Source organism: Denticeps clupeoides, chromosome 1 (assembly GCF_900700375.1).
Source record: "Denticeps clupeoides chromosome 1, fDenClu1.1, whole genome shotgun sequence".
NCBI classification, from domain to species: domain Eukaryota; kingdom Metazoa; phylum Chordata; class Actinopteri; order Clupeiformes; family Denticipitidae; genus Denticeps; species Denticeps clupeoides.
The window spans coordinates 7,827,703-7,852,172 of record NC_041707.1 but is presented as its reverse complement, the minus strand read 5'-3'; the positions used below and the strand labels follow the sequence as shown (position 1 = coordinate 7,852,172).

At 50.4% G+C, this 24,470-nt stretch overlaps 2 protein-coding genes across 7 annotated transcripts in view; both read left to right on the top strand.

Annotated features, from left to right (window-relative positions):
- Window positions 1-24,470, top strand: part of kiaa0586 (KIAA0586 ortholog) — an 85,536-nt gene that overhangs the window by 5,958 nt on the left and 55,108 nt on the right. For all 6 annotated transcript variants that reach the window (XM_029001738.1, XM_029001728.1, XM_029001773.1 and 3 more), the window contains one exon: window positions 2,917-3,037. In XM_029001738.1, coding sequence (XP_028857571.1) covers window positions 2,917-3,037 — 121 coding nt within the window. The remainder of the gene's footprint in view (window positions 1-2,916; window positions 3,038-24,470) is intronic.
- Window positions 5,452-8,487, top strand: irf2bpl (interferon regulatory factor 2 binding protein-like). Its single transcript, XM_029001784.1, has 2 exons — window positions 5,452-5,994; window positions 6,069-8,487. The coding sequence occupies exon 2, from the start codon at window positions 6,094-6,096 to the stop codon at window positions 8,077-8,079; it is 1,986 nt and encodes a 661-aa protein (XP_028857617.1). The 5' UTR covers window positions 5,452-5,994; window positions 6,069-6,093; the 3' UTR covers window positions 8,080-8,487.

Below are 24,470 nucleotides of genomic sequence, written 5' to 3'. Positions count from 1 at the left end.
GCTTTCCTGCCACTGTGAACTCCAGCAAAGCGCTGCTGAAAAGGTGTCCCAAATCCCTGGGAGCCTGGCCTGAATAAAGAACGTGTTTTTTTTTGGGTGCACCAGCTAAGAATAGACAGGGGAAAAAAAACCCACCTGTTGGGTGGGATGTGTGGCTTTAGGGATCTTGCCTCAACATGAATATTACATTTACATTTTATTCATTTTACTGGCACAAATTCCCAAACAAAAGGGTCGTCCCATCTGGAGCAGTGGGGGGTCTGTACCCCCCCTCTAGGATTTCATAGAGTCTTTTAGGACCCCTGTGCTACAAACACACAACTGTGTCCACAATTGAACCCTTGATTTTGTGGTCTTCACTAGACTACTACCATGAAATCATGTGAAAACTAGCAAAATGACGATCTGAGCCCAGATTTGGACACTAGCTTTGTCCTCCCCCTGGACACAAATCAAACAACCTACTGGTGAGAAGATGTTCTTCTATAAAACAAGATCATGTCTGGTGGCATTTGGATCACAAAGCAAATATTGCAAATTGACACTGTAGGTATACAGATACACAAATGGAGGCCTACACACGGTCTCATCCGGTAAATGCGTTCTCCACCTGGACCATGACTCAAGGCCTTTTAAGCCCACCTCAGTGGGACAGGGAGTGTCACATCTTCTTAAATCCACCTGAAACCTATTCAGGTCGTCCAAGAGGCAGGAATTTTCTGTTGTGGTGCTCAGCGACTGGTTCGGCTGGAAGCGGCTGCGCTCGCTTGGGCGAGATACTCCCCCCGCAGGAATTTCTGAACAGGGCTGCCTACATGTCTCTTATTTATTGCCTCGTTCTTTCTCCTCTTTTTAAATGCCATGAGCCGACTCTTGTGGGGTTGAGAAACGTCCTGGCAGCAATTTACCTCCCAGGCTGCCCAGGCGCAGAGGTGAAAGCGAGCCAGGGGTGTCTGTTCCCTGTAGTGATGCCCTTTATGAAATAAATGGCAGACTTTATTATTAGACAGTGTCTCTACCTGACACGGCCGGCCTCATTGTGTACGTGTCTGTGTGTGCATGTGTGAGTTTGAGGCAAGGCATGCAATGGATGGCATCAGGCTTTTCTTTCGAGTGAGTAAACCCACATTTATGGTGCTCTGGTTGCTACGGGGAAGGCTGCCTTACCCAGCGACGCTTCCAGCCTCCTGGCGTGTGAGGGACGACACAACATTTACATTTACAGCATTTATCAGACGCCCTTATCCAGAGAGACTTACAATCAGTAGTTACAGGGACAGTCCCCCCTGGAGCAAGTTAGGGTTAAGTGTCTTGCTCAGGGACACAATGGTAGTAAGCGGGATTTGAACCCGGGTCTTCTGGTTCATAGGCGAGTGTGTTAGCCTCTAGGCTACTACCACACAAGTGGCGAATGCTGCGGCACAGTCGCAGCCCCGCGCCGCTTCTGTTTACTCTCCGGCTCGCATTGTTTTTCGGGGGGGGGGTTGAAGTGTGTGCCGTGACCGCCGACTGTTTGCGCTGCATGCGTCTGTACACCTCGGAAGGACCAGATTTAGAACTCCGGCTCCTTCAAAGGCGTCCTGCTCGCGGTGATGTTGAACACAGGGGACGGAGAGGGGGAGAAAAGAAAAGCAGCCGCGTTTCCACGCGGCGACGTGCGAGCCGTGAGGTTTCCCAGCTGTAAACTGCGCGGCTTTGACGTCAGCTGACAGCTGTAAAAGCCGTTTAGTGTTTGTGTGGCAACAACAGCCGCCAGCAGGCAGGAGCCTGGACCCTGACAGCATGGGAAGTGCAGAGCGCCGGGGCTCCCAGAATGTGCCGGAATGGCACTAATTGTTTTCCAACATCAGGCTAATGTTTTATGCGTTTTGGGGTTGCGCGTCAGGCGAAAGCTCCGACTCTCAGGTCGGCGGTGGGGCGGAGTGATGCTACGGTGCGCTGTTATTCGACTGGGAGGAGGCCCCTGGTCTGTGACCTCTCGACCTTTGGCAAATGATTATGCTCAGGATCTCCTTGGCAGCTATAGAGTGCCGCTGCTGTTCAAGGGGCACAGAAAAATCCCACTGCCGCGTATTTATGTTGCTTTAGTTTCTATTTTTTACCGCGCATTCCTACGGTGCCAAGGGGTAACATTCCATCAAACTGATCGCACACACAGGCTCGGATGGCTCTTCGGGTATTAGGGGAAGGAAAATCTCTGGGCTGCCTACACAAACATTTGTGCGGTATGCTCCCCTACCTCAGAATGCTGCGTCTGAACTCAACAATGCTCCCCGCCCCGCTGTGCCAGCGTATAAAGCCGTATGCTGCCTGGAAGAAAAAGTTGAACCGCAACTCCACTTCCCATTCATAAACGTCTGCGTCAATCACGGCTGTTTTAGTACGCGCCGCTCCTCGCTGTTCTTCAGCTTAGCTTCAGCGGAGGGGAGAACTCAGGCCAGCCACTTTCAGCTGTACCACCGGCTGCAGGAAACCAAAAAAGAAATAAAATAATGTTTTATTACCACCAAAAACGACTGGGAGTCCCAGAGACAAACTTAAATGTCTATTAGCTACAGTACAGCGATTATTTTAACGGTAACGATTGAGAAACGAATGCTTCAATTTCTTTTGTTAAATTTTGGCTTGGCAGTAGAAGCATTGTTGAGGTTTAGCATATGTGCCCCTGTATATTGTGAATTTTATAGTATTAAAAAAATTGGTCATTTGTTTAATGTCTGGATTCCTAGCTGTTCGTCATTGACGCACCAAAGACACACCATAGGCAGCGGAGACGAACCCAACGTAGTGATTACCGGGAGCCCTTTCCAGCCTTTCTTTGCGGCAGCGGCGGTGGGCGGCCTGATAAACTGCTGACTGAGGCAGGTGTCTGAAGCTGATTGCCGCCGTTGTCATTCCCCCCCCCCCCTTCTGCAGGAAATGGCAGACTTCGGGAAGGAACCCTTAACAACCAGAGATCTCCCGGGAGAAGCGCACAATCTGTTGGGGTAAAGAGCGTCACCATGGCAACAGGCAACCGTGAACCAGAGCAGTCCAGGTAATAATAAATCATTGTGGGGTTTTTTTTTTTTTTTTTTCTCTTCTCTCCGCTCCCTTTCTCTCGTCCCTCACCCCCCCCCCTGAGATTCGCTGTGTGGTGCTGGGGACCTGTCGATTACTACATTTATGTGCTTTACATAGTTTGGCTGGGATTATCTACTCTCACAGCAGCCGCAGTTGGGCCGTATTTTAATCAGTGTGCAGGTACAGGTTATCTACACAACCCAGAGAATTGTTCTGTTTTTCGTGCTGGCATATTCCCCGCCCAACTGCACAATTATAGGAGACCTTGGGGACGGCAGCGCATAATTGTCCTTATTAAATGTGTCAGACTCATTTGTTTTCCTCACATAAATGTGCGTCTGAGACGCATAGCTGGGCCTTTTCTAGAGTCTGGTGAAATTATGAATACTCTGACCTGTGTGACCCCAAAACACATGAACAGGAGGAACATGTTTTTCTCATAAGATCCGTGTGTTTAGAAGAAAAAAAAAAAAAAAACGAGTTATGGCGTTAACCCCTTTGGCACGAGTCTGAAGTACGGTGTGGAATTGTTTGGCTCGAGGCCAGCATGCATAAACTGCAGGACCGTGAAGGGTTAAAGTGTTTCCTCAACCTCGCAAGTTCCTGGGGGGGGGGACTAAACCAAAAAAAAAAAAAAAAAACAACTGGTGCCATAGGCGGAGAACGGGAGGCGGGGAGGGAATGGTAAGCTCGCTTGTACGTGTGCAGGTTCCACCGAGCGGCAGGCCTCTGCACAAGATATTAACATATAAGGAGACGGCGAAGACGGGGCCGTAATTCGCAAGGCCACTCTCGTCCCCATGGCAACGGCGGTGGCATTTATCGGCCCCATCTGCGGTGGAGGGGCTAAAGTAAATCTGCATGCGCATGGCTCGGCGCCAGCGTCTCGAATGAAAGAGCACTTTGAACCGCTGCCAGGCCGGGAGGAGGAGAGGGGCTGTCAGGCCTGCTTAATGTTGGCAGTTTGTACTTGGCGAGCCGCGGCTGCTTCCCAGAATGCCCCGCTCTGGCAGCCCGCCAGGCGCTTAGCGGAAGCGAAAGATTAACCCTTGCTGCGGAGAGGGGGAGAAGTGGCTGCTGCTTGCCCGTGCGTGTGTGTGTGTGTGTGTGTGTGTGTGTGTGTGTCCAATGCAGCAAGTGTGTTTTGAAGCAGCAGGAGGCTTTTTTTTTTTTTTCTTGCATTGTTAAAAATAAAGCCCGCGCTGTTTTTTTTTTTTTTTTTTTTTTTAACTGCTTGAAATATTATTAGTTAGTTTTGTGACTTATTTTTATTGGCTAATCAGATGCTGGAAGAGAAAATTGTGTTTTTGTGAACCCAGCTTGTGGTTTCCTCTCCTTTGTCTTGTTTGGTCCTTTCCCTCTGTCACATTTTTAATAACGTCTGTATGCAGAAACCATTTGGTCCCGTGTCAAAGCCTTTCGGGGGAAGGGGGGTGTTCCATCATTAGTGTGCGATTAATTGGCATAAAAACAACCCCCCCCCCTCTCACCTCCCTTCGCCGATTCTCAGTGGTTAAAGCTTCCGCTGTGTGACTCTGCCGGATCGCGTAAGGACTCTCTGCCGACTCAGCGGCTGGAAAGCTGCCGGACGGGCTGCCGTTTAAGAGATGGATCTCCTCAGAGCCGCAGCACTGATTGTCGCTCGCCCCCCCTCGCCTCTTCCTCCATCCATCCATCCTTCCACCACCACCACCGCCGCTGCTGCAATGCTGCACAGTGTCTGGGGGTCATGTGTGTGCAGTTCTAGTCCGGCGTGTTAGTCAAGATTATTTTTCTTTACTTAAACAGGTGCTGCAGCGAACTTATAATGTTCTTTTTTTTTTTTTTTTTTAATTACTGATCATATGAATTAATAACAATACACAGCCGGTTGACTGTTGATATATAATAGTCTTAGTAGTACAACTTATTTATGGTGTCAGCCGTTCGGATGGAATAGCGTTTTGATTTCCGAATTTGGATCTGAATACGGCTTCCGAGTGTCAGCTTGCAGGCACAATAATAAGAAGCGGCGGCAACGTTGCAGCGAATTTTTTCCGTTTCGTGCGGCTTGTGTCCCGGCCTGTGGTATGTGGGGACTGCAGTAAATGCCTTTTGAACACCCGCCTCCCTCGGGATGTCAGTTGTATAACAGGGTAAGAGTTGCCTGAGGGGCTGTTGCTAATCAGGGGAGGGGGTTGCTCGGGGTTAGGGAGTCAGAGAGGTGTGTGTGTGTGTGTGTGTGTGTGTGTGTGTGTGTGTGGAGGGGGCGGGGCAAAAGCAGCACCTTTAAGTAAACAATCTGTAAAATGGAGAAGCCAGTTTCTGCTGACCCCCCCCCCCCTTTCCCCCAGGCTAAAAGCTGCCAGTTTTTTTTTTTTTTTTTTTTTTGCGGGTCATACAGTTCCAACACAGCTCGCCATGCGACAAAATGTGTAGCCGTGCATTTGTCGATTCCCTAAAACAGCATTTTAATCACGCTGGGAAAAGGACTGTTGCTCATTTGCGTGCGTCTGCGTTTCACGCGTGTTTCTGTGCCGTCGTAACATGCGGGCGGAGTGCATTTATTATGCTTATGTAAGCATAATCTGTCGCCTGCGCGACACAAACACGCAGGATCCGCCGCCGCGCGCGGAAAACGTGGTCGGCGTCGCCGTCCATTCAAGAGACGGGAAGGGAGTGGCCGGCGCATGCGCCCTCGCGGCGCAACAAGTGGCATGTCGGTCTCGTTACGGAGAGGAACTGCGGAACGTGGTGCTGACGTCACGCCTACAGCCAGGTGGCATTCCGAGTGGAGCGAGGAGGAGGAGGAGGAGGAGGAGGAGGACGCGGCGGAGGCACCGATTCCCAAAATTTCCAGCCGGGAAGAGGGGGCACGATGTGACGGGCGCGCGCTGCACAGATCCGTCGAGCCGATTTTAAAGAACCGAGGAGAGAAGGACCGCGAAGAAGGTTGGCGTTTTTGTTTTGTTTTTCTTCTTCGAGGGTCAACGAGTTAAAAAAATAAAAATAAAAAAATCGTGCAGCAACAGCGCGGCGAGAGAATCCAACATGTCCTCGGCGCAGGTCTCCTCGTCCCGGAGACAGTCGTGCTACCTCTGCGACCTGCCCCGCATGCCCTGGGCCATGATCTGGGACTTCACGGAGCCCGTCTGCAGGGGCTGCGTGAACTACGAGGGCGCGGACCGGATCGAGTTCGTCATCGAGACCGCGCGGCACCTGAAGCGAGCCCACGGCTTCCAGGAGGGGAGATCCCCGGGACCGGTGCAGCCGCCTGCGGTGAAGAGCCAGGCGGGCATGTCGGCTAAGGAGACGGTGCAGCTGAACCATGTGGACGGGACGTCCAAGCAGCAGCAGGCGGGGCTGGATCGCTACGCCGAGAGGTCCCGCTTCGACTACTCCAGCATCGGCGCCCACGCAGGACGGCTCCCCAACGGGCTCGGCGGACCCAATGGCTTCCCGAAAACGGACGACGGCCCGCCCGAGCTGAACCGCCAGAGCCCGAACTCCCGCCGCGGCCACGGGCTCGTCGCGGTGCCCGGCCAGATGAACGTGCCCCCCAACCTGCTCCCGCAGACCCTGCTGAACGGGCCCCCCTCCGCGGCGGCCATCGCCACGCAGCACGGCCTGGCCGGCCGCCCCCCTCCGCCGTCCGGCATCGGCACCGCGCTGGCCATCGCCTCGCAGTCCCTGTCGGAGCAGGGCAAGCGGCCCGGCTCCGTCTCCAGCACCGACCAGGACCGGGAGCTGAAGGAGAAGCAGCGCAACGCCGAGGCTCTGGCGGAGCTCGGCGAGAGTCTGCGGAACCGCTCGGAGGAGTGGGCGAGCAAGCCCAAGATCGTGCGGGACACGCTGCTCACGCTGTCCGGCTGCACGCCGTTCGACGTGCGCTTCAAGAAGGACCACGCGCTGGTGGGCAGGGTGTTCGCCTTCGACGCCGTGTCCAAGCCCGGCATGGACTACGAGCTGAAGATCTTCGTCGAGTACCCCAGCGGCTCGGGCAGCGTCTTCTCCAGCGCGTCGGGGGTCGCCAAGCAGATGTACCAGGACTGCATGAAGGACTTCGGCCGCGGGCTCTCCTCGGGCTTCAAGTACCTGGAGTACGAGAAGAAGCACGGCTCCGGCGACTGGCGCATCCTGGGCGACCTGCTGCCGGAGTCGGCGCGCTTCTTCAAGGAGGGACTGGGCGCCGACATGCTGCCCCAGCCCTACATCGACGCCAGCTGCCCGCTGCTGCCCTCGGCGCTGGTCGCCATCCCCCGCGCCCTGGCGTCGGCCGGAGGCTCCAGGACGGGCGTGCGTAAGCGGAAAGCCTCGCCGGAGCCCGACTCCGCGGAGGGGGCGCTGAAGCTGGCCGACGAGCAGCAGAGGCAGCAGTGGCTGGCCAGCCAGAGCGAGGCGCTGAAGCTCACCATGGCGTCCGGCTCGTTCGGAGGACCCCCGCCGCTCGGCCCGGGCCACTCGGTCCACTCCAGCCGGGCGACGCCGCCCGAGTCGGCCCCCCAGAACGGACAGTCGCCCATGGCCGCGTTAATGTCCGTGGCGGACACGCTGGGCAACGCGCACTCGCCGAAGGACGGCAACTCGGTCCACTCCACCACGTCCAACCGGCACAGCAGCAGCAGCCCGGTCTCCCCCGCCTCCGTGTCCGGCCAGCGGCGCCTGGCCTCCCGCAACGGGGAGATGAGCTTAGCCGGGGCCAGCGCGTCCAGCGCCCACCCGGGCATGGAGCCGGTCCACCCGCAGAACGTCCCGGACTCGCCCATGGCCAACAACGGACCCCTGTGCTGCACCATTTGCCACGAACGCTTGGAAGACACGCACTTCGTGCAGTGCCCCTCCGTCCCCAGCCACAAATTCTGCTTCCCCTGCTCCCGGGAGAGCATCAAAGCCCAGGGGGCGACGGGCGAGGTGTACTGTCCCAGCGGCGAGAAGTGCCCGCTGGTGGGCTCCAACGTGCCTTGGGCGTTCATGCAGGGCGAAATAGCCACCATTTTAGCCGGGGACGTGAAGGTAAAAAAGGAGCGCGACCCGTGAGCGCGGTTCGCCGTGTTAAAAAAAAAAAAAGAAAAAGAAAGAAAATTAACATACCGAACTGGCTTTAAACGATGAATACGACGATAATAATAACGATAAAAAAAAAACAGAGTTCCATTGTACAGAGGCATTTTCCTCCATATATTTCCGTGTTATTTGAAATATAAGGTACAGTACAGTAGGCTGTGTGATGTCATGGCTAGTTTGACGGAGGGGGGGCTGCTTTGGTTGTAATTTTTGTCGGTATGGAGTGAAAGCACTTTGCAATCACCGCTAATATCCCCCGTTTTATTATATTTTTCCCCTCCTCTACGCTCTTCCACTTTTTGTATTAAGGAAGCCTGTTTAAAAAAAAAAAAAAACACACACAAAAACCCACCAAGGTAACAAAGAAAATTAGCATAACATTGCGGTTTGGATTTGTTCAAATGAGTCTTGCTTTGATAAATTTGACCTGTTTTTGGTTTCTGGGGGAAATGCAGCTCCCTTTTTCTATTCTTCTTTTCATGGTCTCTCATTTGCTGTTTTTTTTTTTTTTTTTTTTAAATGATGCACGGATGCTGAAAAGTTAGAGCTAAAAAAATATACTGTACATGAACGTGAAAAGCCTGTTTTTTTTGTTTATACATTTTTCTGTAGTTAACAGAAGACTTGTAACGTGCCTTGGAGCTGAGTACATTGTAATAAATACATTGATATTAACACTTTGTCAACCTTTTGTTTTCTGTACGTTGTTTTGGGGTTTTTTTTGGGGGGGGGGGTCGGTCCGGTCCCTGGCGCAGCGCCTTCCGTTCCGTTCCGTCCGCTCAAATCAGCAGTGGAAGAAAACTGCGAGGGTTCCTGTTGTGTTCAGTGGAGCACAGTGACCGTGGAGCTCTCAGACGGCAGCGTGGTTACCATGACAGCGCGGAAACGCGGGCGATAATGTGCATGCCAGTCCGAGATGAGAGCACGCGGTTGTAAAACTTTCTGAAGTCGCGTTGACCGGATCCTGAGGCTTTTTCTTTTTTGCATTATATTTAAACACGCTGACAACTTCAATGTTTTATTTTAAATCCTGACACTGTTGTGGTTTTGTACAAATTCCATTTGCGCCGATTCACATGTTTGCCCCGGGATATTAGACCCAGTCACAACTGTCACAGCAATTGAACTGGAGAGGGATTCGTTTCTGACTGGGACTGCGTTTCTGTGGACGAAAAAATTCATCCGGTCTCTGAGCTCAAACAAAACACGGCGTCCGCGCATCTAGCCAGACAAAAAAAAAAACGACAAAACAAAGTCCTGTCAATTCAGCCTTTATGAAATCACAGATGACTGCTGGTTGTTAGGTCTGTACAAAGTAGGTGATTTTCCCCCTTTTTCCCCTCTCTTTATGCTACAAGTAAATAATTCTCCCTGATTCTCCCGGTGTGTCTGGTGGATCTCTGGATCAATTTTTTTTCCCCGTACAGGTATGCTTGGGCATTTCCGTGTGTGAAAGATGCCTACCCAGGGCATCCATCCGTAAGATTGCCACCGACGGCCGCCCCAGCCGTCTGGTGGACTCCGGCCGAGTGCCAGACCTACAGTCCTGTGTCCACCTACTGCCGGGACACGAAACGGGAAGTGTAATTCGAGGCGATGGTACCGTGGGTCCCGCAGAGCTGACGGCGGGGTTTCAGTGTCACCCCGAGGCCGAGCGCTCACCCCAATGGACGACAGCGGCTAATCCCGCTCGCCAAAGATGAACCGTAGCGTGGTAGTAACCTAGTGAGTACCACACTCGCCAATGAACCAGACAGGTCACGGGTTCAAACCCCACTTACTACCAATGTGTCCCTGAGCCAGACCCTACACACTGTGAATCTCTTAAGCTTAGCGAGATGACAATAAAGTGGACTTTGACTTTAACCCTGAGTGTCTCCAGGTGGTCTGTCCCTCTAACTACTGATTGTAAGTCACTCTGGATAAAGGGCGACCGATAGATGCCGTAAATGAGTAGCCTAGCGGGTAAAACACTCACATATGAACCATAAGACCCAGTCCGAACCCCACTTACTACCATCGTGTCCCTGAGCAAGACACTTAACCCTGAGTGTCTCCAGGGGGGGACTGTCCCTGTAACTACTGATTGCAAGTCGCTCTGGATAAGGGTGTCTGGTAAATGTCAATGAGAAGAGGCCAATGAGACGAGCAGCTTGTGATACAGGATGGCACCCGGCTTAGATGTTGTCTGTAGCGCTGTGCCCGTTTTTGAAGTGCGCCGGGTTTTATATCCACTGTTCTCACGCCGCTGATCGACTGATCTGGTTGCTATCAATGCCGTGTTGAAGTCTGCGACGATGGCCAGTGGCACGTCGGATCCCTCCGTTGGCGGCCTCTGTCCTCTCGGCGATTAGCGAGACTGCGGATCTCTCCGCGAGCCTCCGCGGTCCGTCTGGAGAACCGCGTGGCCGCGCCTCCATTTCGGCGCGGCTCTTTATTCTGCTGAGAGCTGTAGCGGACGCCTCCCCACACAGTTATCGAAGCCGTTTTTCCCCCAATCTCCGCCATGCGAGTGTAGACTTGCAAGCATCGGCGCCCTTCACGCTTGTGAAGAAGGCGCCGGATGTCCGAGTAAATAGGCGAGCCCGGATTTTCGGGGTGATTGTGGACTGTAATGGTAAACTGCAGACTTGCCAGGTGCTGCTTTTCTGTTTGTTTCAGCACGTTGTTTTTTTTATTATTCCATTGTCATGCTAAAACAGACAACGCGTAAGGTGCCCTTGGCCGCCTCTACAATCACGTTGGGTTTCACACTGCCGCATGCATGCTAAAGAGGCGGGTGAGGTGGAGGCGGGGCGTGGAGTCCTCTTCCTGTTTATTCACCCGTCCGCGCCGTGCGTGCGCCGAATCCAGATGCGTCCCACTGGGGGCTCGGAAATAAGCTGCTCCTTCTGATACGAGTAAACATTGTCTGGCAGTGACATCACGTGACGGGGTATTGTCTCTGTAGGCTGTGTTGGGATGGGATTGGGCCTGTGCCGAGTGATGCCGACGTTGAAGGCCTCTGGCTGTAATGGCATCGGCGGCGGCTGCCTGGGACGGGCACCTTTTTTTTACGTATGTAAGGTGAGTAATGTGAACATCTGTGCGGAAGCATACATAACATTTTTCTTTGTTACGTTATTTCCGTTATTTGTAAGTAGGTCTCCGTACATTTCGCTGCAGAGAGAAATTCTTCAACGTTCCTCTTCGCGGACACACAGAGGCATGTGTCAGCCGGCCTCATCTGTTTCACTGCACATTGTGAAATTACTGCAGTCTGCACCCCCCACCCCGCCACGCCAGCCAGGGGAAGATTCCCCCCCCGCGCGCCCCGCCCCGGCCAAGCTTCCCATCCCCCAGCCCCCAACGGAAGATAAAAATACGGCCACTTCAAAAGCTCACTCCGCAGCGCCATCGCCGAGCCAGTGGCCGTGGCAACCGGCCGTGTTCAAAACATCATTTATTCAGGAATGTGCAGACGCGCCGGGGGGAGGGGCCGTTAACCCTGCGGAGCCCCGACTGCTGTTGAGGCATGGCTTGCGTCTGCGTGTCATGTCGGCTGTCAACTTCAATCCTTGGCACCCTGTGATTCATTAAGTCCCCGCATCTGTCAAAATAACAGGCGCTGCCGTCTTGTGTTTGTGCACATTGCAGATTTGGTAAAATTGCATGGTCTGCAGTACAAAAAGTGCATATACAAGGAGGGAAGGAAAAAAATTCCTCTTAAATACATCCATTTCCTTCCTGCTTACGTTCGCCTTTTACCACTGATACAAAATATTTGTTGAAATTCAAAGAACAAAGGGCACAGAAAGCAAAAAAAGGGGGTTCAGCCTAATGCTTACACCCGTCCAAGCTCACGCGAACGCTTTCATAACCGCATCGCTCATAAACGCCGTGTTCAGCGTCTGTTTCATCAGAGAGGGGGATGTGCAGAAAGGGTTATTCTCTTTTTTTTGTTTTCATTCACCAGCCATTTATAGACGGTGATGTCAGCACTATCTTCCATAGCCCGGGGCCTCCTCCTCCTCCTCCTCGGATAATGTATGCCATCGCCCGCATTCCAGCCGAGGGAATAACACCACTCCCCCCGCACGCTGCTGCTAACAGAGCTGCAGAGAGGCATCGATTTTCTTTCTTTCTCTCTTTCTTCTCCTGTTGCCTCCTTTCTTTCATTTCCTTACCCCTCCTTATTAACTTCCACCTTTTACGAGTAGAAGAGATTGTGGGTGTGATCTCTGGAATTATTTTCGGATCTGCCGCAATCCAAGGATCTGTGTGTACTGACTAATTGTACGGTGCGTCAGTCTGTAAATATTCACTGTACTCTGTCCGTGAGATGTGTTTAACGCTTTTGAAGGCGCGGGGTATTGTGTTTATGGTAAACGGGCCCCTTTTTTTTGTATCATGTATTGTGTAGGTGAAACTTACGGAAGCCTTCTAGCATGAAATGTATGCAGACATTTGTGCAAAATGGATTGCATACCTCTGACATTCAAAGGAAGCGGGCACATGGCTGAACTCCAGCCTGGTCTTCAGCATTTTGGAATAAAGCGCTTCAACTTTGGATCGAATTGCAATTTGCATTTCAAGCCCAGTTCCTGTCAAGGGGCAGCCTATCACAGTCATCCTGAACCCTCCCGCCAGAAACAGGGGTCTTCTCTTCAGCCGGAGGTTTGGGGGGGGGGGGCGGGGGCTGAGATTGCCAGCGTGTTTTCAGGCGTGCGTGGCATGCTTTATGCCTGCATGGCCAGCCCATGGTTCACCGGAATCCTGAACCCAAATTTAACCCGGGGCTTTTCATTTCCGCAGCAGACGAAAGGCGTGGCTGTAATCCACCGTGATTGGCGGGAAGGGGTTAAGCACCCGGCTCTGCAGCCCTTGGCTGGCCGACGGGAGAAATGTAGCCCTTTCATTCTCTGAGTTGTTTACACAAATCTCTGGCAGCCATCTTAGCGCATAGCCCGGCAGCCGCTAGCGAGGTCCCGGGTCTCGGGTTTCTCCAGCGGTCCCGGACCAGTCCCCAGTCTCGCAACATGGGGCCCTGGTCCTTTTCCGCCAAATACAGCTATTCATTCCCCTAAGGCTGGTTTATTTTAGGCCGCTGTAACGAACCCAATCTGCGGGTGTGACTCTCTTTCTCTTTGTGATCCGGCGTCTTCTCCTGTTGCCTCGGGGTCCAGGTTCCACCTGACGATTAGAGCCTCTAACCAGCCTAAACTGAGATTTACAACCCAACGGACCATGATATTTTTATACCTTGCTTGTGCTAAAAAGTGAAGCAGCACCGAGGAGCTGCGTCAGGATTTTTTTTCCCCACCTCCCTCCTCTCTCTCTCTTGCTCCCTCTTTTTTTTTTTTTTTTTTTTTTTGGCTTGCGACCTTGAACGTGCACTAGCGGCTCAGATCTTGCTGCAGAAGAACGGTCTGCCTAAATCAACCCCCCTTCCCTCTCCGGGCAATTTTCTCCATGGAAAAAAATGCTTGACTCATCCTTTGTCTGCTCGCCTGGGGAGCAGCAGTTTAAAAACGACACCTCAAAGGGGTCATAATCGGTCCCCACTATTACCTAACAGCCGAGAGCCATCAAAACAACAGACGTTGTTTGGTTGCCGAGCTGCGCCTGCATTAGCATATCCAAGGCGGCGAATCCCGGTGACATTTGAGACGTGCTCACGGGAGTGTGTTCTCCTCTCTTGTCCTCGCCCGCGCCGTTTGTAGATAACGCGTCGATGGATGTTCTCCTTCCCGAGACTCCTGCGCCCGGTTCCCACCCAACGCCGTCTGGATAACCTTTCTCCAGCCCCGTTCTCCTCAGAGATGATTAATCGGGTCAATCGGCAGTGGTTTCCTGGACTAAACTAATCAGATCGGCTAATCTTGGCGGATTGTTATGGATTGGTCTTTATTATGTATGCCGTACTTAACCTTTTGGATCTAATCAATGTGCCGTGCGGAGGAGATATTTCGTTTCCAGGACGCTGAATGTGCAAACAATAAACCTCTGTGGGCCTTGCGCGGTAACGGGGGAAAGGTCGGGGGTTATCGCTGCACGGGGTGTATGCAGACGTGCTATATAAAGCTTATCTGCCTTAGTGATGACTATGTTGTTTTTAGTGACGGTAGCTCCGATTGGCTGATTGCATTAGCGCGATGGCGCCGACAGCAGCGCCTGAGCTGGAGGTGCGGGTGCGGCTCCGATCCTCCCCCCTCGTCACCCGAGCGGAGTGCGAATGGTTCCCCCCGTCAGGCCCATCTGTTGACTGAATGTGCGGCGGTGACGACAGTTCATTAAGATGTGTCGGGAGGATCTCAGCTATCGACGGATTTGACAGACTTCCCGTCTCACCTCCAGATCTGATGCTGGAGTGCGAGATTAAAACTTTCTGAAGTTCTTTCGTCAACCCTTCAACACAGAGGTTCTTATTATCAAGCAAATATCATCGCTCGACCGCGTCACTGCCTTTGGCACCAGGATGGCCATACTTTGATGTCCTTCTAAAAGGGAGGGGAGGGCGAAGGAAGGCCACTGGCAGCGTGAAAGCATTCACGGCTACAAAGCCACCATGTGAGCCTCTGCGGTTTTCGGGGTCCTGGCGCCTCGCCGTCCATGAGAAGGACTCCCCGGAAAACACAAAGCTGGTATTTCCATCACAAAAAGCCGAGCATCCCTGTCCTCTTTGGACAGCCAGTCAAGCATCCCGCTTTTCACTCAAGTCCGCTGGTCTATTCTCGTCCCGCCGTCTCCAGTGTCCGTAACGGTGCCGATTCCGAGTATGCACAGAGAGCAACGTGGCAGACAGGCGAGCCGCGCACCCCGCAGACGCCGGGTGCTTAAATCCAGCCTGAAGCTGCAGCATAATGCAACAATGCACGTCCCGGCCCAGCTGGTCAGAAAATGGCCTGAATGGCCCCTGCAGGCGCACGTCGGTGGGGCCGCTGAATTGGGGGTATTAAGTTCAAAAACGGAAGCGCTCCGAGATTTCAAATGACGGGGGCCCAAGTGTTGCGGCTTTGTCTTTTTGTCCCTTTTTTTTTTTTTTTTGGTCCCCTTCCTCTCCAGACATTAATACAGTATTGTGCCTACGTCGACCCTCCCTTTGTGGCTCTCTGTGCATTTAAACCCCCTGGAGGCCTGTGGCCGTTTTCTGTAATGAAACAAAGAGACGCCTGTACCGCCGGCTTACGCAGAACACTGCTGACTGACAGGCAGAGGCCCCGCCCCCCGCGCTGCGTGCTGCAAACCGGGCTCCTCGTAGGGGGGCCCCGGTTTTCTTCCCCATAGCAACACTTTGCCCATAAACGTGCGGCAGTGCCGAGTAGTCGCCGTGTGAAAATTGAAATGTCATGTTTTGGCAGCGCTTTGCGGCTAGTTGTTATTAACGGCTAATCAGAGACAAAGAGAAGACTTGACATTTTATGGGAAATGTCACGGCAATCCGGAGCCCAGTGACATCGCGTGCGGCTGGATGTCAGCCTCTGTCCCGCTTAAAAAAAAAAAAAACGGCGAGAGGCGGGTGTCTGAGCAGGACGGGCGGGGTTGCCACGCCATCATGCTCTGATTACCAATCTGCATACACAGGGACCCCTTTTCTCCTCCCGCACTTCCGCTCTTTCTCTCAATGAGCCGCTTCTCTCTCTCTCTCTCTCTCTCTCTCTCTCTGAGAGCAGTTGCCGCCGCAAACACTTCCACAATAACCGTGGATGGCTGGGTCAGAGAGAGAGAGAGAGAGAGAGAGGAATGCCTGTTTCTATGGTGACGGGCCCCATGGGTGGTGCTGATTGGATGTCAGGTGTTTTAGTTTTCCTTGCTTCAGCATCTGTGTTTTTTTTTGTGTCTCTGCCAGCGTTTGGACCGCTGTGGAGATGGAACGCTGACGGCAGACAGTGCAGTTGTAGCTCAGAGCCCACGTCCAGCTGTGGCAAATGACATTTTCCGAAACCTTGTGAACGTTTAATTTTCTATATTGGCATTCATTATGTAAAAAAAAAAAAAAAAAAATGGACATTGAATTTTCTGCTCTTAAAAGTGTGTCGGGGTCCGCAAAATGTTTCTGCCTTTGGCTTCAAAGGCCATTTTTAGTAGCTTCATACAGCAGCCCTTCTGCCTGACCCTTCTGACCTCTGCAGTTTTTGGATCCGGAGGGCAGCTCTGTGATTGTGTTGCTGAAACCTCAAACGCTCCCCATCAGCCCCGGCGCTTAGCAACGGATCACATTCCACCGCGCTGTTTCTCTTGGACTTTAAATCTCGCCTGCCAGAAAATGGGCCAAGGAATTCACATGGTCTGCTCAAGTCCTGCCAGTTAACCCCCCCCCCCTTCTGATTTTGTTGGTTTCCCACAGTTTCCTTGAAAATAATAATAATAAAAAAAAAATTCACTCTGGATCCTCTGCCACTAACAGAATATAATTTTTGCTACTGTAAATAATGGGCAAATTCCCCAGAATAAAAAAAAAAAAATTATAATCTGGTCACAGATGAGTCATCGATTTTGAGTTCATCTTTCAGTCATTGCTTTCAATCATCTAAGAGCGGTGTGCCCACTCATGTCGGGTGGTTTTACGTTCGGTTTAACCCTGTGGTTTATACTGCCAGGAGGACTCCTACTGGCCACATGCAGTAATTACAGTTTGTTTGTTTGTTTTTTTTTGTAATGTAATGACTTTAAGGATGGTGGTGTAGCATCTCCAAAGAAATGGTTGTCATGCAAGTTGTTTAAATAACTGTGATGTTGCACACCTCTTATCTATTGTTATGCGTTGTTTTTTTATGGTCTTACAGTTACGATCTCATTGCCGACTTACAATTGCTTATTCTCTGCTGCAATCTTTTCTTTGTGTGTGTGTGTGTGTGTGTGTGTGTATATGTATGCATAAAAATGTTAATTATGGTACATTTTCCTATAGAGACACACATGTATAAATCTATGCCCTTCAGCCCTACAAGCATTCTATCTGCTATCGGTCAGTAGCTTTTCGGCACATCTTTTAGAAGATCCTCCGCTGCACCCACTCAGCTACATGTTGGTGATGGAATGCCTCTCCCCTCAGGTGTCACCACTCATCCTGCACCCACTTTACCCTACCAGCGCACACAGGCTGTAATTCACTCATGCTTTAAGGATTTACACCGCCGGTATTTTCCCTGTCTCGCTCTTTTGAATATTTATGAGGACATGCACGTCCCTGTTCTTTCTGGAGGCCATAGTTCATACGATGTTCAGTCTAGTCTACTGTGTTTCATTTCCAGGTTAACTTTATGCAGTGTAGGCCTCTGGCTTGAAGAACGGGGGATGGCGTGTGCATGTGTACGTGTTTGCAGGTTGTGATCAGAAGGACTTCTCCTGTAAATAAATTGGATAAAAAAAATAAAAGCAATAATATTTAGGTTTATGGTTCAATCAGGCAAAATGAACTGATTGTATCTGGAGGAGAAAATAATGATCATTTTCTTTTCCGGTAATGTTTTTTTCCCCTATTCATACTCTGTTATTGTTAGGCCTGGTGTTTCATTGGTTGGTTCAGGCACGTGAGTTGGCATGATGTAAAATGGTGTTTTTCCTCGCCCTGTCTGCTGTGTGGCGGTGGAACGGTGGGAGTGTGTTCACTCTGTCTGTCTGAAGGCTGTGGCTAGTGTCGACACCACTGCTGCGGCAGAACATTCCGGTCCTCTGCTCTGCAGGAGGATGAGGGAGTGGAATGTGACGAGCCCGGGTGACATGTTCAGAGCGAAACCCCCCCACCACCACCATCCCACCCTACTCATTCTCACTCTTTCATTTGGCTGTCCGTTCATCGCTGAAAATCTCCCCTTTTACACCATCTCAGTGCCACCCCCCCGTCATTTCCCCGTCTGCTAGCTGCAGCCAATCACAGCTTACTCTGTTGCTAGGTAATGGCTCCATTGCCTCAGGGCCCACCGCTGCCACACCCCACTCCTCCTCGTTTCCATGCTATGCTATTGCATCCCCTTGGCGAGACGATAGCTCTCGCACAGAACACATGTTCTGGGGCTTGGCCGAGTGAGACAGACGGACAGATGGAGAGAGGGAGAAGATGATGTGTTTAACAGAACAACATGTTGTGGAAGGTGGGGAGGACAGTAAAAATAAAGGAAAGGGGGGTTCTCACATTTGATGGAATTAAATTGTTCCTCAATGCTGACTGTCAGTTCCCCACACAGACCCTTCTTTCCAGACTCTAAGCCTACTGGAACAAAAGGTCCATATTTCTCTGGCCCATGCTGACAGCAGCAGGTATTCTGGTAAGTTCTCCCCCCCCCGCCGTGTTTTTTGGACTCTTTGATGCCATAAAAAGCCCAGCCGTGCCCTGCTCTCTCCCCAACAGCCATTAAAAACCAGACTCTGGCAACCAGGCCCGTCTCCAGACCTGGGCACTTTATTTTCTGCTGGCCCTCAGGAGAGTGAACGCCCATATTAAATCAGCCTGTTCTCCTCTGAATAAGAGGCACATGGTGCCCGCTGACACACTGCCAGGCTTGCATGTGGGGGTCTAGAAGGCCAGTCAAGGGGCAAATAAAATGTCGAATGGTACACACGGATGTATTTTTTTCGCCATTTTATACTCTGCTACATTGCAAACCAGAAACATAAAAAGACGTGGAGTTTTATCCACGTAGCCGTTGTTGGGTCTCCCTCATCAGACCATTTGTTCCTCGTGGCCGAGGGAAGCGCGTGTGAATATCTTGTTTGTGACTTGGCTGCGGCTAGCAGGACAACATTTTCAGCTGCTGCACGCATGCAACAAATCCCTGTACACGGCGCGTTATGCAAAAGCGCCGCATTGTGCTCCGCCGTCCGTGAATAACATTCTCCCATGTGTCCACATCATGCCTGTCTGCGTCCTATAATGTCCTTTCCCAGCCCATCTGGAACTTTAAGCTCAGGCTTTTTCACCTTGGCTCAGAGTCTCCCGCTCCTCTCTGATGGATAAGTGTTGCAGCGGAGTGGGGGAGAAGGAAGCAGAGCGATATGCGGCTGCCCGCCGCCGGATTAAACAGCACCCTGGCCAACCCAGCTGCCATAAATATGCATGGCCGCCCGCGTGTCCCCCGTTCTGCTGGAAAAGGACCTTTACATTAATCATAAAATGGAGGAAACTGCAGCTTTGTATCAGGCAGGAATAAATATTAATGAGGCCGGTGGAAACTGGGGGGGATGGGTGCTGCCTAAATAACAAGCGTATGTTGGCAGAGCCCTGCCTGTGTCCTCAGTGAGGGGAATACTAATGGTGAGAAACAGCTTTGTTGTGATTGCTTCTCTCTCAGCCGTTCCCTGGAATGCGCTGCTCCGGTGGAAGCTGAGGCACAATTCGGAGTGCCGGGCTGATATGAAGGGAAAGGAGGAGTTTATTGCTTTCTTTGTGCTGAAAGGATTTGCAATGAAGAGAATAGTAGTGGCAGCATTGCAGTAATAAACAGCCTTTATTGTGGGCTTCATGCCACTGTCCTCTGTGTCCTAGACACTGGATGCATGTATTTGTGTCCGTCTGTTGAACGTCCCTTTGGAGATGTCTGGCCGCAGTCCCGTAATGCTAGTACTTTTAGTATTACCATGACTATTACCATTCTGATCTTGCTTTAAATATATAAATGCAAACAATGTTCAGATTATTATTTTTTTTATATATAATTTTGATGTTAACTTTAGGCTGTATTGTCCAGCCATGGTGGGTGTGAGGTATGTGTTTTGTGTGTGGAGAAGTGCACCCGAACAGCAAATGTCAGTCGTACTGAAGGAAGCGTCCCATAGAGATGGTGGCGTCTGGTGAGATAATGTCACACCTCCTGCCTCAGCCCTGATCAAAGAGGAACCGATATCTGTACATGAGTACGAAAGCACCTGCGGGCCCCCTTCATCAGTCTTCTTGTGTGTGTGTGTGTGTGTGTGTGTGTGTTAGATATACACACACACTTGTGAAGCCTGTAGATCTGTATACTGTTAATGTGCTCGCGATAAACACTGAGCGCACAGATGTGTGACACTGATATGGAGTTTGGACCATGTCTATTTAATTAAATGTATTTACAGGGCAGGAGCTCTCCGTGGTTTTAAAATGTGTGACAGGAGCTCTCGCAACCCCCATATAAAACAACGGAGCAGCTGTAGCATGGTGCACATGTGTCACCTGTTTCCACCTTGTATTCCTTTGAACAGTGTCTCATTCTTGGTTCCATCAAGGGCTTGAGCTGTGAATATGCGGGCAAACCTGTTCTCAGCGGTTCTGCTATTATTTGTGGTCTGCACGCTTCACACCGATCTGTCGTGTTCTCTTAGGTGGGCTAGTCAAAGTTCAGTCTGTGCATGTTTTAGCCAGAGATAAACGGGAAAAGAAAAGCCCAACAGCAGTCCCCAGTGGAGGGTGATTACGCTGAAATTGTTGGAATTTAGTGGGTGGTGAGTTTATTGGAACCGGTAAGAGCCTCCCCTCATTCCTTCTGGCCCAGACATGGACAACAGCCTCTAAGCATGGTCACAGGCTGCATTAAATTGCATTAAAATGACATTTGTAGCACAGCTTTCCCACATTCCTGCCCTTCTGTCAACTGGGACCGTGAGGAACTGTTTGGAACGTCCAGTTTCGCCTGTGAGGTACACTTCCTCTCCGCTTAATCAGTCAGAATGTAGCCTTTTGTTCCTCTTGCCCATTGTTCTTCTAATTAACATGACGCCTAACTAACTGTGTGTGTGTGTGTGTGTGTGTGTGTGTGTGTGTGTGCATGCATGCACACCCTCAATTTTTTTTATATAAAGAAAACCTTTTTTAAAAAAAGAAAAAGAAACTGCTGCTACACAAACAAGCCTGCCCATGACATTTTGGCAGCCCCACATGTGAACTACCGATCTCCGACAATTGAGCCTCTCTCTCACCAAGGTCGACAGCTGATTATTTTTCAACAAGTATCATCAGATCGAAATGGCTTCCAAAAAGAGAAATGTCTCCACAAAAGAGCCTCTAGACTCTAAAGAGGAGAGGGGCATCAGGTGGCGGGAATAAATGTGAGGCCGGGACGCATGTGTGTGGGGTTCGCTTACCCCGCCGCTGTTGATATGCAGGCGCGTGACACATGATGACATTTCGACGGGGGACCGGGCCTCACCTGGCAGACTACTCCACCGCCCCTGGCCAGCATGATGGATGATAGGGTGGAGGGGACCAAGGAGTGGGGCGAGTCAGAGTGTCCTCCTTTAGATGCAAGGCCACACAGGGTTTCAGCTGCTGTTTTGTCTTGCAGCAAAGAGAAAACAGATGCAATGAGGCTACAGATGATGGTGAAAGTGAAGTGATTGTCATTGTGAAACATAGCACATGGTGACCCAACGAAATGTGTCCTCTGCTTTTAACCCATCACCCTTGGTAAGCAGTGTGCAGTCATGACAGGCGCCCGGGAGTGTGTGGGGACAGTGCTTTGCTCAGTGGCACCTTGGCATATCGGGATTCGAACACACAACCTTCTGATTACGGGGCCGCTTCCTTAACTGCTAGGCCACCACTGCGTCTGGTCTTGGAAGCTTCTTTTTTTGTTTGCTCAATTCACTATTTTCTTATATATGAAAGGTGCATTGTGTAATAGTGAAAGTGATTAGTTGTCACGTGACACACACGGTGCACACAGTGGAATGTGGTCTCTGCATTTAACCCATCACCATGGGCAGCCATGTGATTACGGGTCTGTTTTCTTACCCGCTAGGCCACCGCTTTGACTATTAGAGTTTTAGCTTAACCATTTGAAGAATAACAATACGTGTCAAGAAGTGGCCAAATTCTTGAAGTTAGCATGCTAAGAACAGCTAGCAGAGGTCAGTTTCTGTAGCATAATTTTTTTTTTTTGTCGACTGCCATCACTTATGACTAATTAGTTACATAGCAAGGTAAACCTGTGTGTAAATTACAGAGAATAATGAGGGCAAGTGAGGCCATTTTTGCAGGGGTGTGGCCTCTGCGTTTGTTTGTCAGTGTCAGAATTTAACATGGGCAACGTTCTCTCTGTACATAGACCTCAGAGCAAAGAGTACTTATTGTAAGAAAATATGTAGAAATATCAGTTTATTGCGGTTCAGGCCAATTATGGATATAAGCACATAAATGAAAACGTGAATACAGTTATCCATGTCATGAAACTGAATCGCAGTACCCATATATTCCCCCCTTATTCTTAAAGCTAGATTATACAAGCAATTAATTATTCATTTTCCAGTTCTAGCAGATGTTCTATTTGACCTTCAATGCTCAAGTTGTTGAAACATAGCAGGTTGTAACTCTTTATGCGAGGGGATGAGGGGGTGTCTCATCTCCGTTTAATTCTTAATTTTACTGTATGTGGTGGAAGTCCCGCAGCTGCTTTGTTTGCTGCATTTCCCTGCGCCGCGTGGGGCTTAGCGGGCATCAGTGGGTACCTGCGGCCGCCTCTCTGCACCCCGCTGGAGGAGCAGGATCTAACTGGCGCAGCTTCCAGAACAGCTGGAGGGAGAACGGGGACAGCTTTGAAGTCATCTTTTCCAGGCCCCGTATCCCCCATCTCATCAGAAGGAGAAGGCATCAGAAGGAGGGGGGGGTCTGGCGGTGGATGGAAAACATGCCTCGCGCTCCTTTTTCTGCATCTCCCCTGTTTTTCTCCGTCCGCCCTGCGCTCTCTTTATCTTTTTGTTTCCCTCAGTTGTGGCAGGGTGGGGAGAAGGGGCCATTAAAAGCGCTGCAGGGATTAGAGCCTGGCTTTCATTCATACTTTTCTGTGTTCATTTCCTCTTTTTTTTCAGTCGTCATGGTTGCTGAAGGGGAACAGGAACAGGGTGGTGCTCTGCGCTTTTGGCTTTTAGCGGTTCGCAGCGGCAACAAAGAGCAAGAGAGGATTAGTTGTGTTTCGAAGAGTGTTAGGACGGTTCCTTTTTATTTACAAAGCCCATGCCATCACCAAGTGTTCATTTTTGCATTGTCACATTTAGGGTTAACTTGCATTGTAGTTATATTATATATAATGTATTGAATGATTCTGACATGTTATCCACTGGTTCAGAAGTATAAACAGTACGATCTACGTTCTCCTGCTCTATAGAACATGCATCTGTGCCCGTAGAGTGATGAACAAAACAATCAGGGCATCTAAGGTCTGTAGAAGGGCCTGCTTTAGCCCCATGACCTCCGTACTAGGATGACCTTTTTTTTTTTTTTTTTTTTTTTACACTTTTGCCGCTTGCTCTTTTTAATTAATTTCAGCTAGATAAAAAAAAAAAACGAATAAAATGAAAAAGAAGCTGTGGTATCAATGTTACATGGTGCTCTGGCTCTCCAGATAGATTAACTGCCTTCTGAAGAACCTTAAGGCTGATTGAAGATGTCTGCCTGTGACTGTGGGGTAAGGGCATGTTTATTGTGTTTATTTGCAGCCGAGGGAAAGAACGAGTCTCTCTATCACTCTCTGAGCTGTTGTGCCACCATTCCCCCAGCGCTGCATCAGACAGGGCGTTGCCTTCAAATCTGTTTGGAAGACACCACAATAGCGCCTTGCATCACATGACGTTCATAATTCAGCATACATCTGTGTGTCCGGTTAGGGTTTCGGTTTTTAACCATTTTGTTTAGTTATCATGGACTGGTGTTGGTCACACATTGTTTCTCAGTTGCATCATCATTTTTAAATGAACTTTTCACATAAAATGCTTGCTATAACTCTAGGCTTAGTGTTACAAATTGCTAGCATATTACTTTTAACCTGCCTCACACAGAACCTCTGCTGCACACACAAGTGGGTACATTATTGGGATGAAATAAGGTTCCGGTGGCTAAACAGTCTTTTTGGTGTGGAATTATTACATCCCTTTAGCTATGGTAACAACATGGCCATGGACTGAATGCATTCTCTATGTATGAATGTTTTTGTTGTGTCGATGTGCTGTTTAATCCTAATGTTGATTACGGCTCCATTAAACTAGTGACACGCTTTAGTAAATAGAGTATCTCCACAATCTTTCCTGGCACACACACACACACACACACACACACACACACACACACACACACACACACACACTCGCTTGATTAACTGGACTCTCTGCTGTGGGTCCCTCTGGTCCCTTGCCATAAATGGGACTGCTGAGTGTCGGTTGTGAATTGACCTGAGACGGAGTGTGAGTGAATGGGTTCTTTCTGGGTTGTGAGTGCACTGTGGGTGTTAATTGCATGAATTTCAAGTGTGTGTGTGCGTGTGCGCACAAGTTTCTGTTCCAGATTGCAAGTAGGCTGTCTGCATATAGATGAGTGTGTACCTGTGACATGTTGGTTGGCTGCGGGCCTGTCTCTCAGCACTGACCTTTTACCCTTGAAGAGATGTTGAGTGAGGAATTTAGGTCAACCTGAAATCTAT

Coding starts and splice junctions, on each gene's coding strand:
- irf2bpl (XM_029001784.1), top strand. CDS start 6,094: ATGTCCTCGGCGCAGGTCTCCTCGTCCCGGAGACAGTCGTGCTACCTC.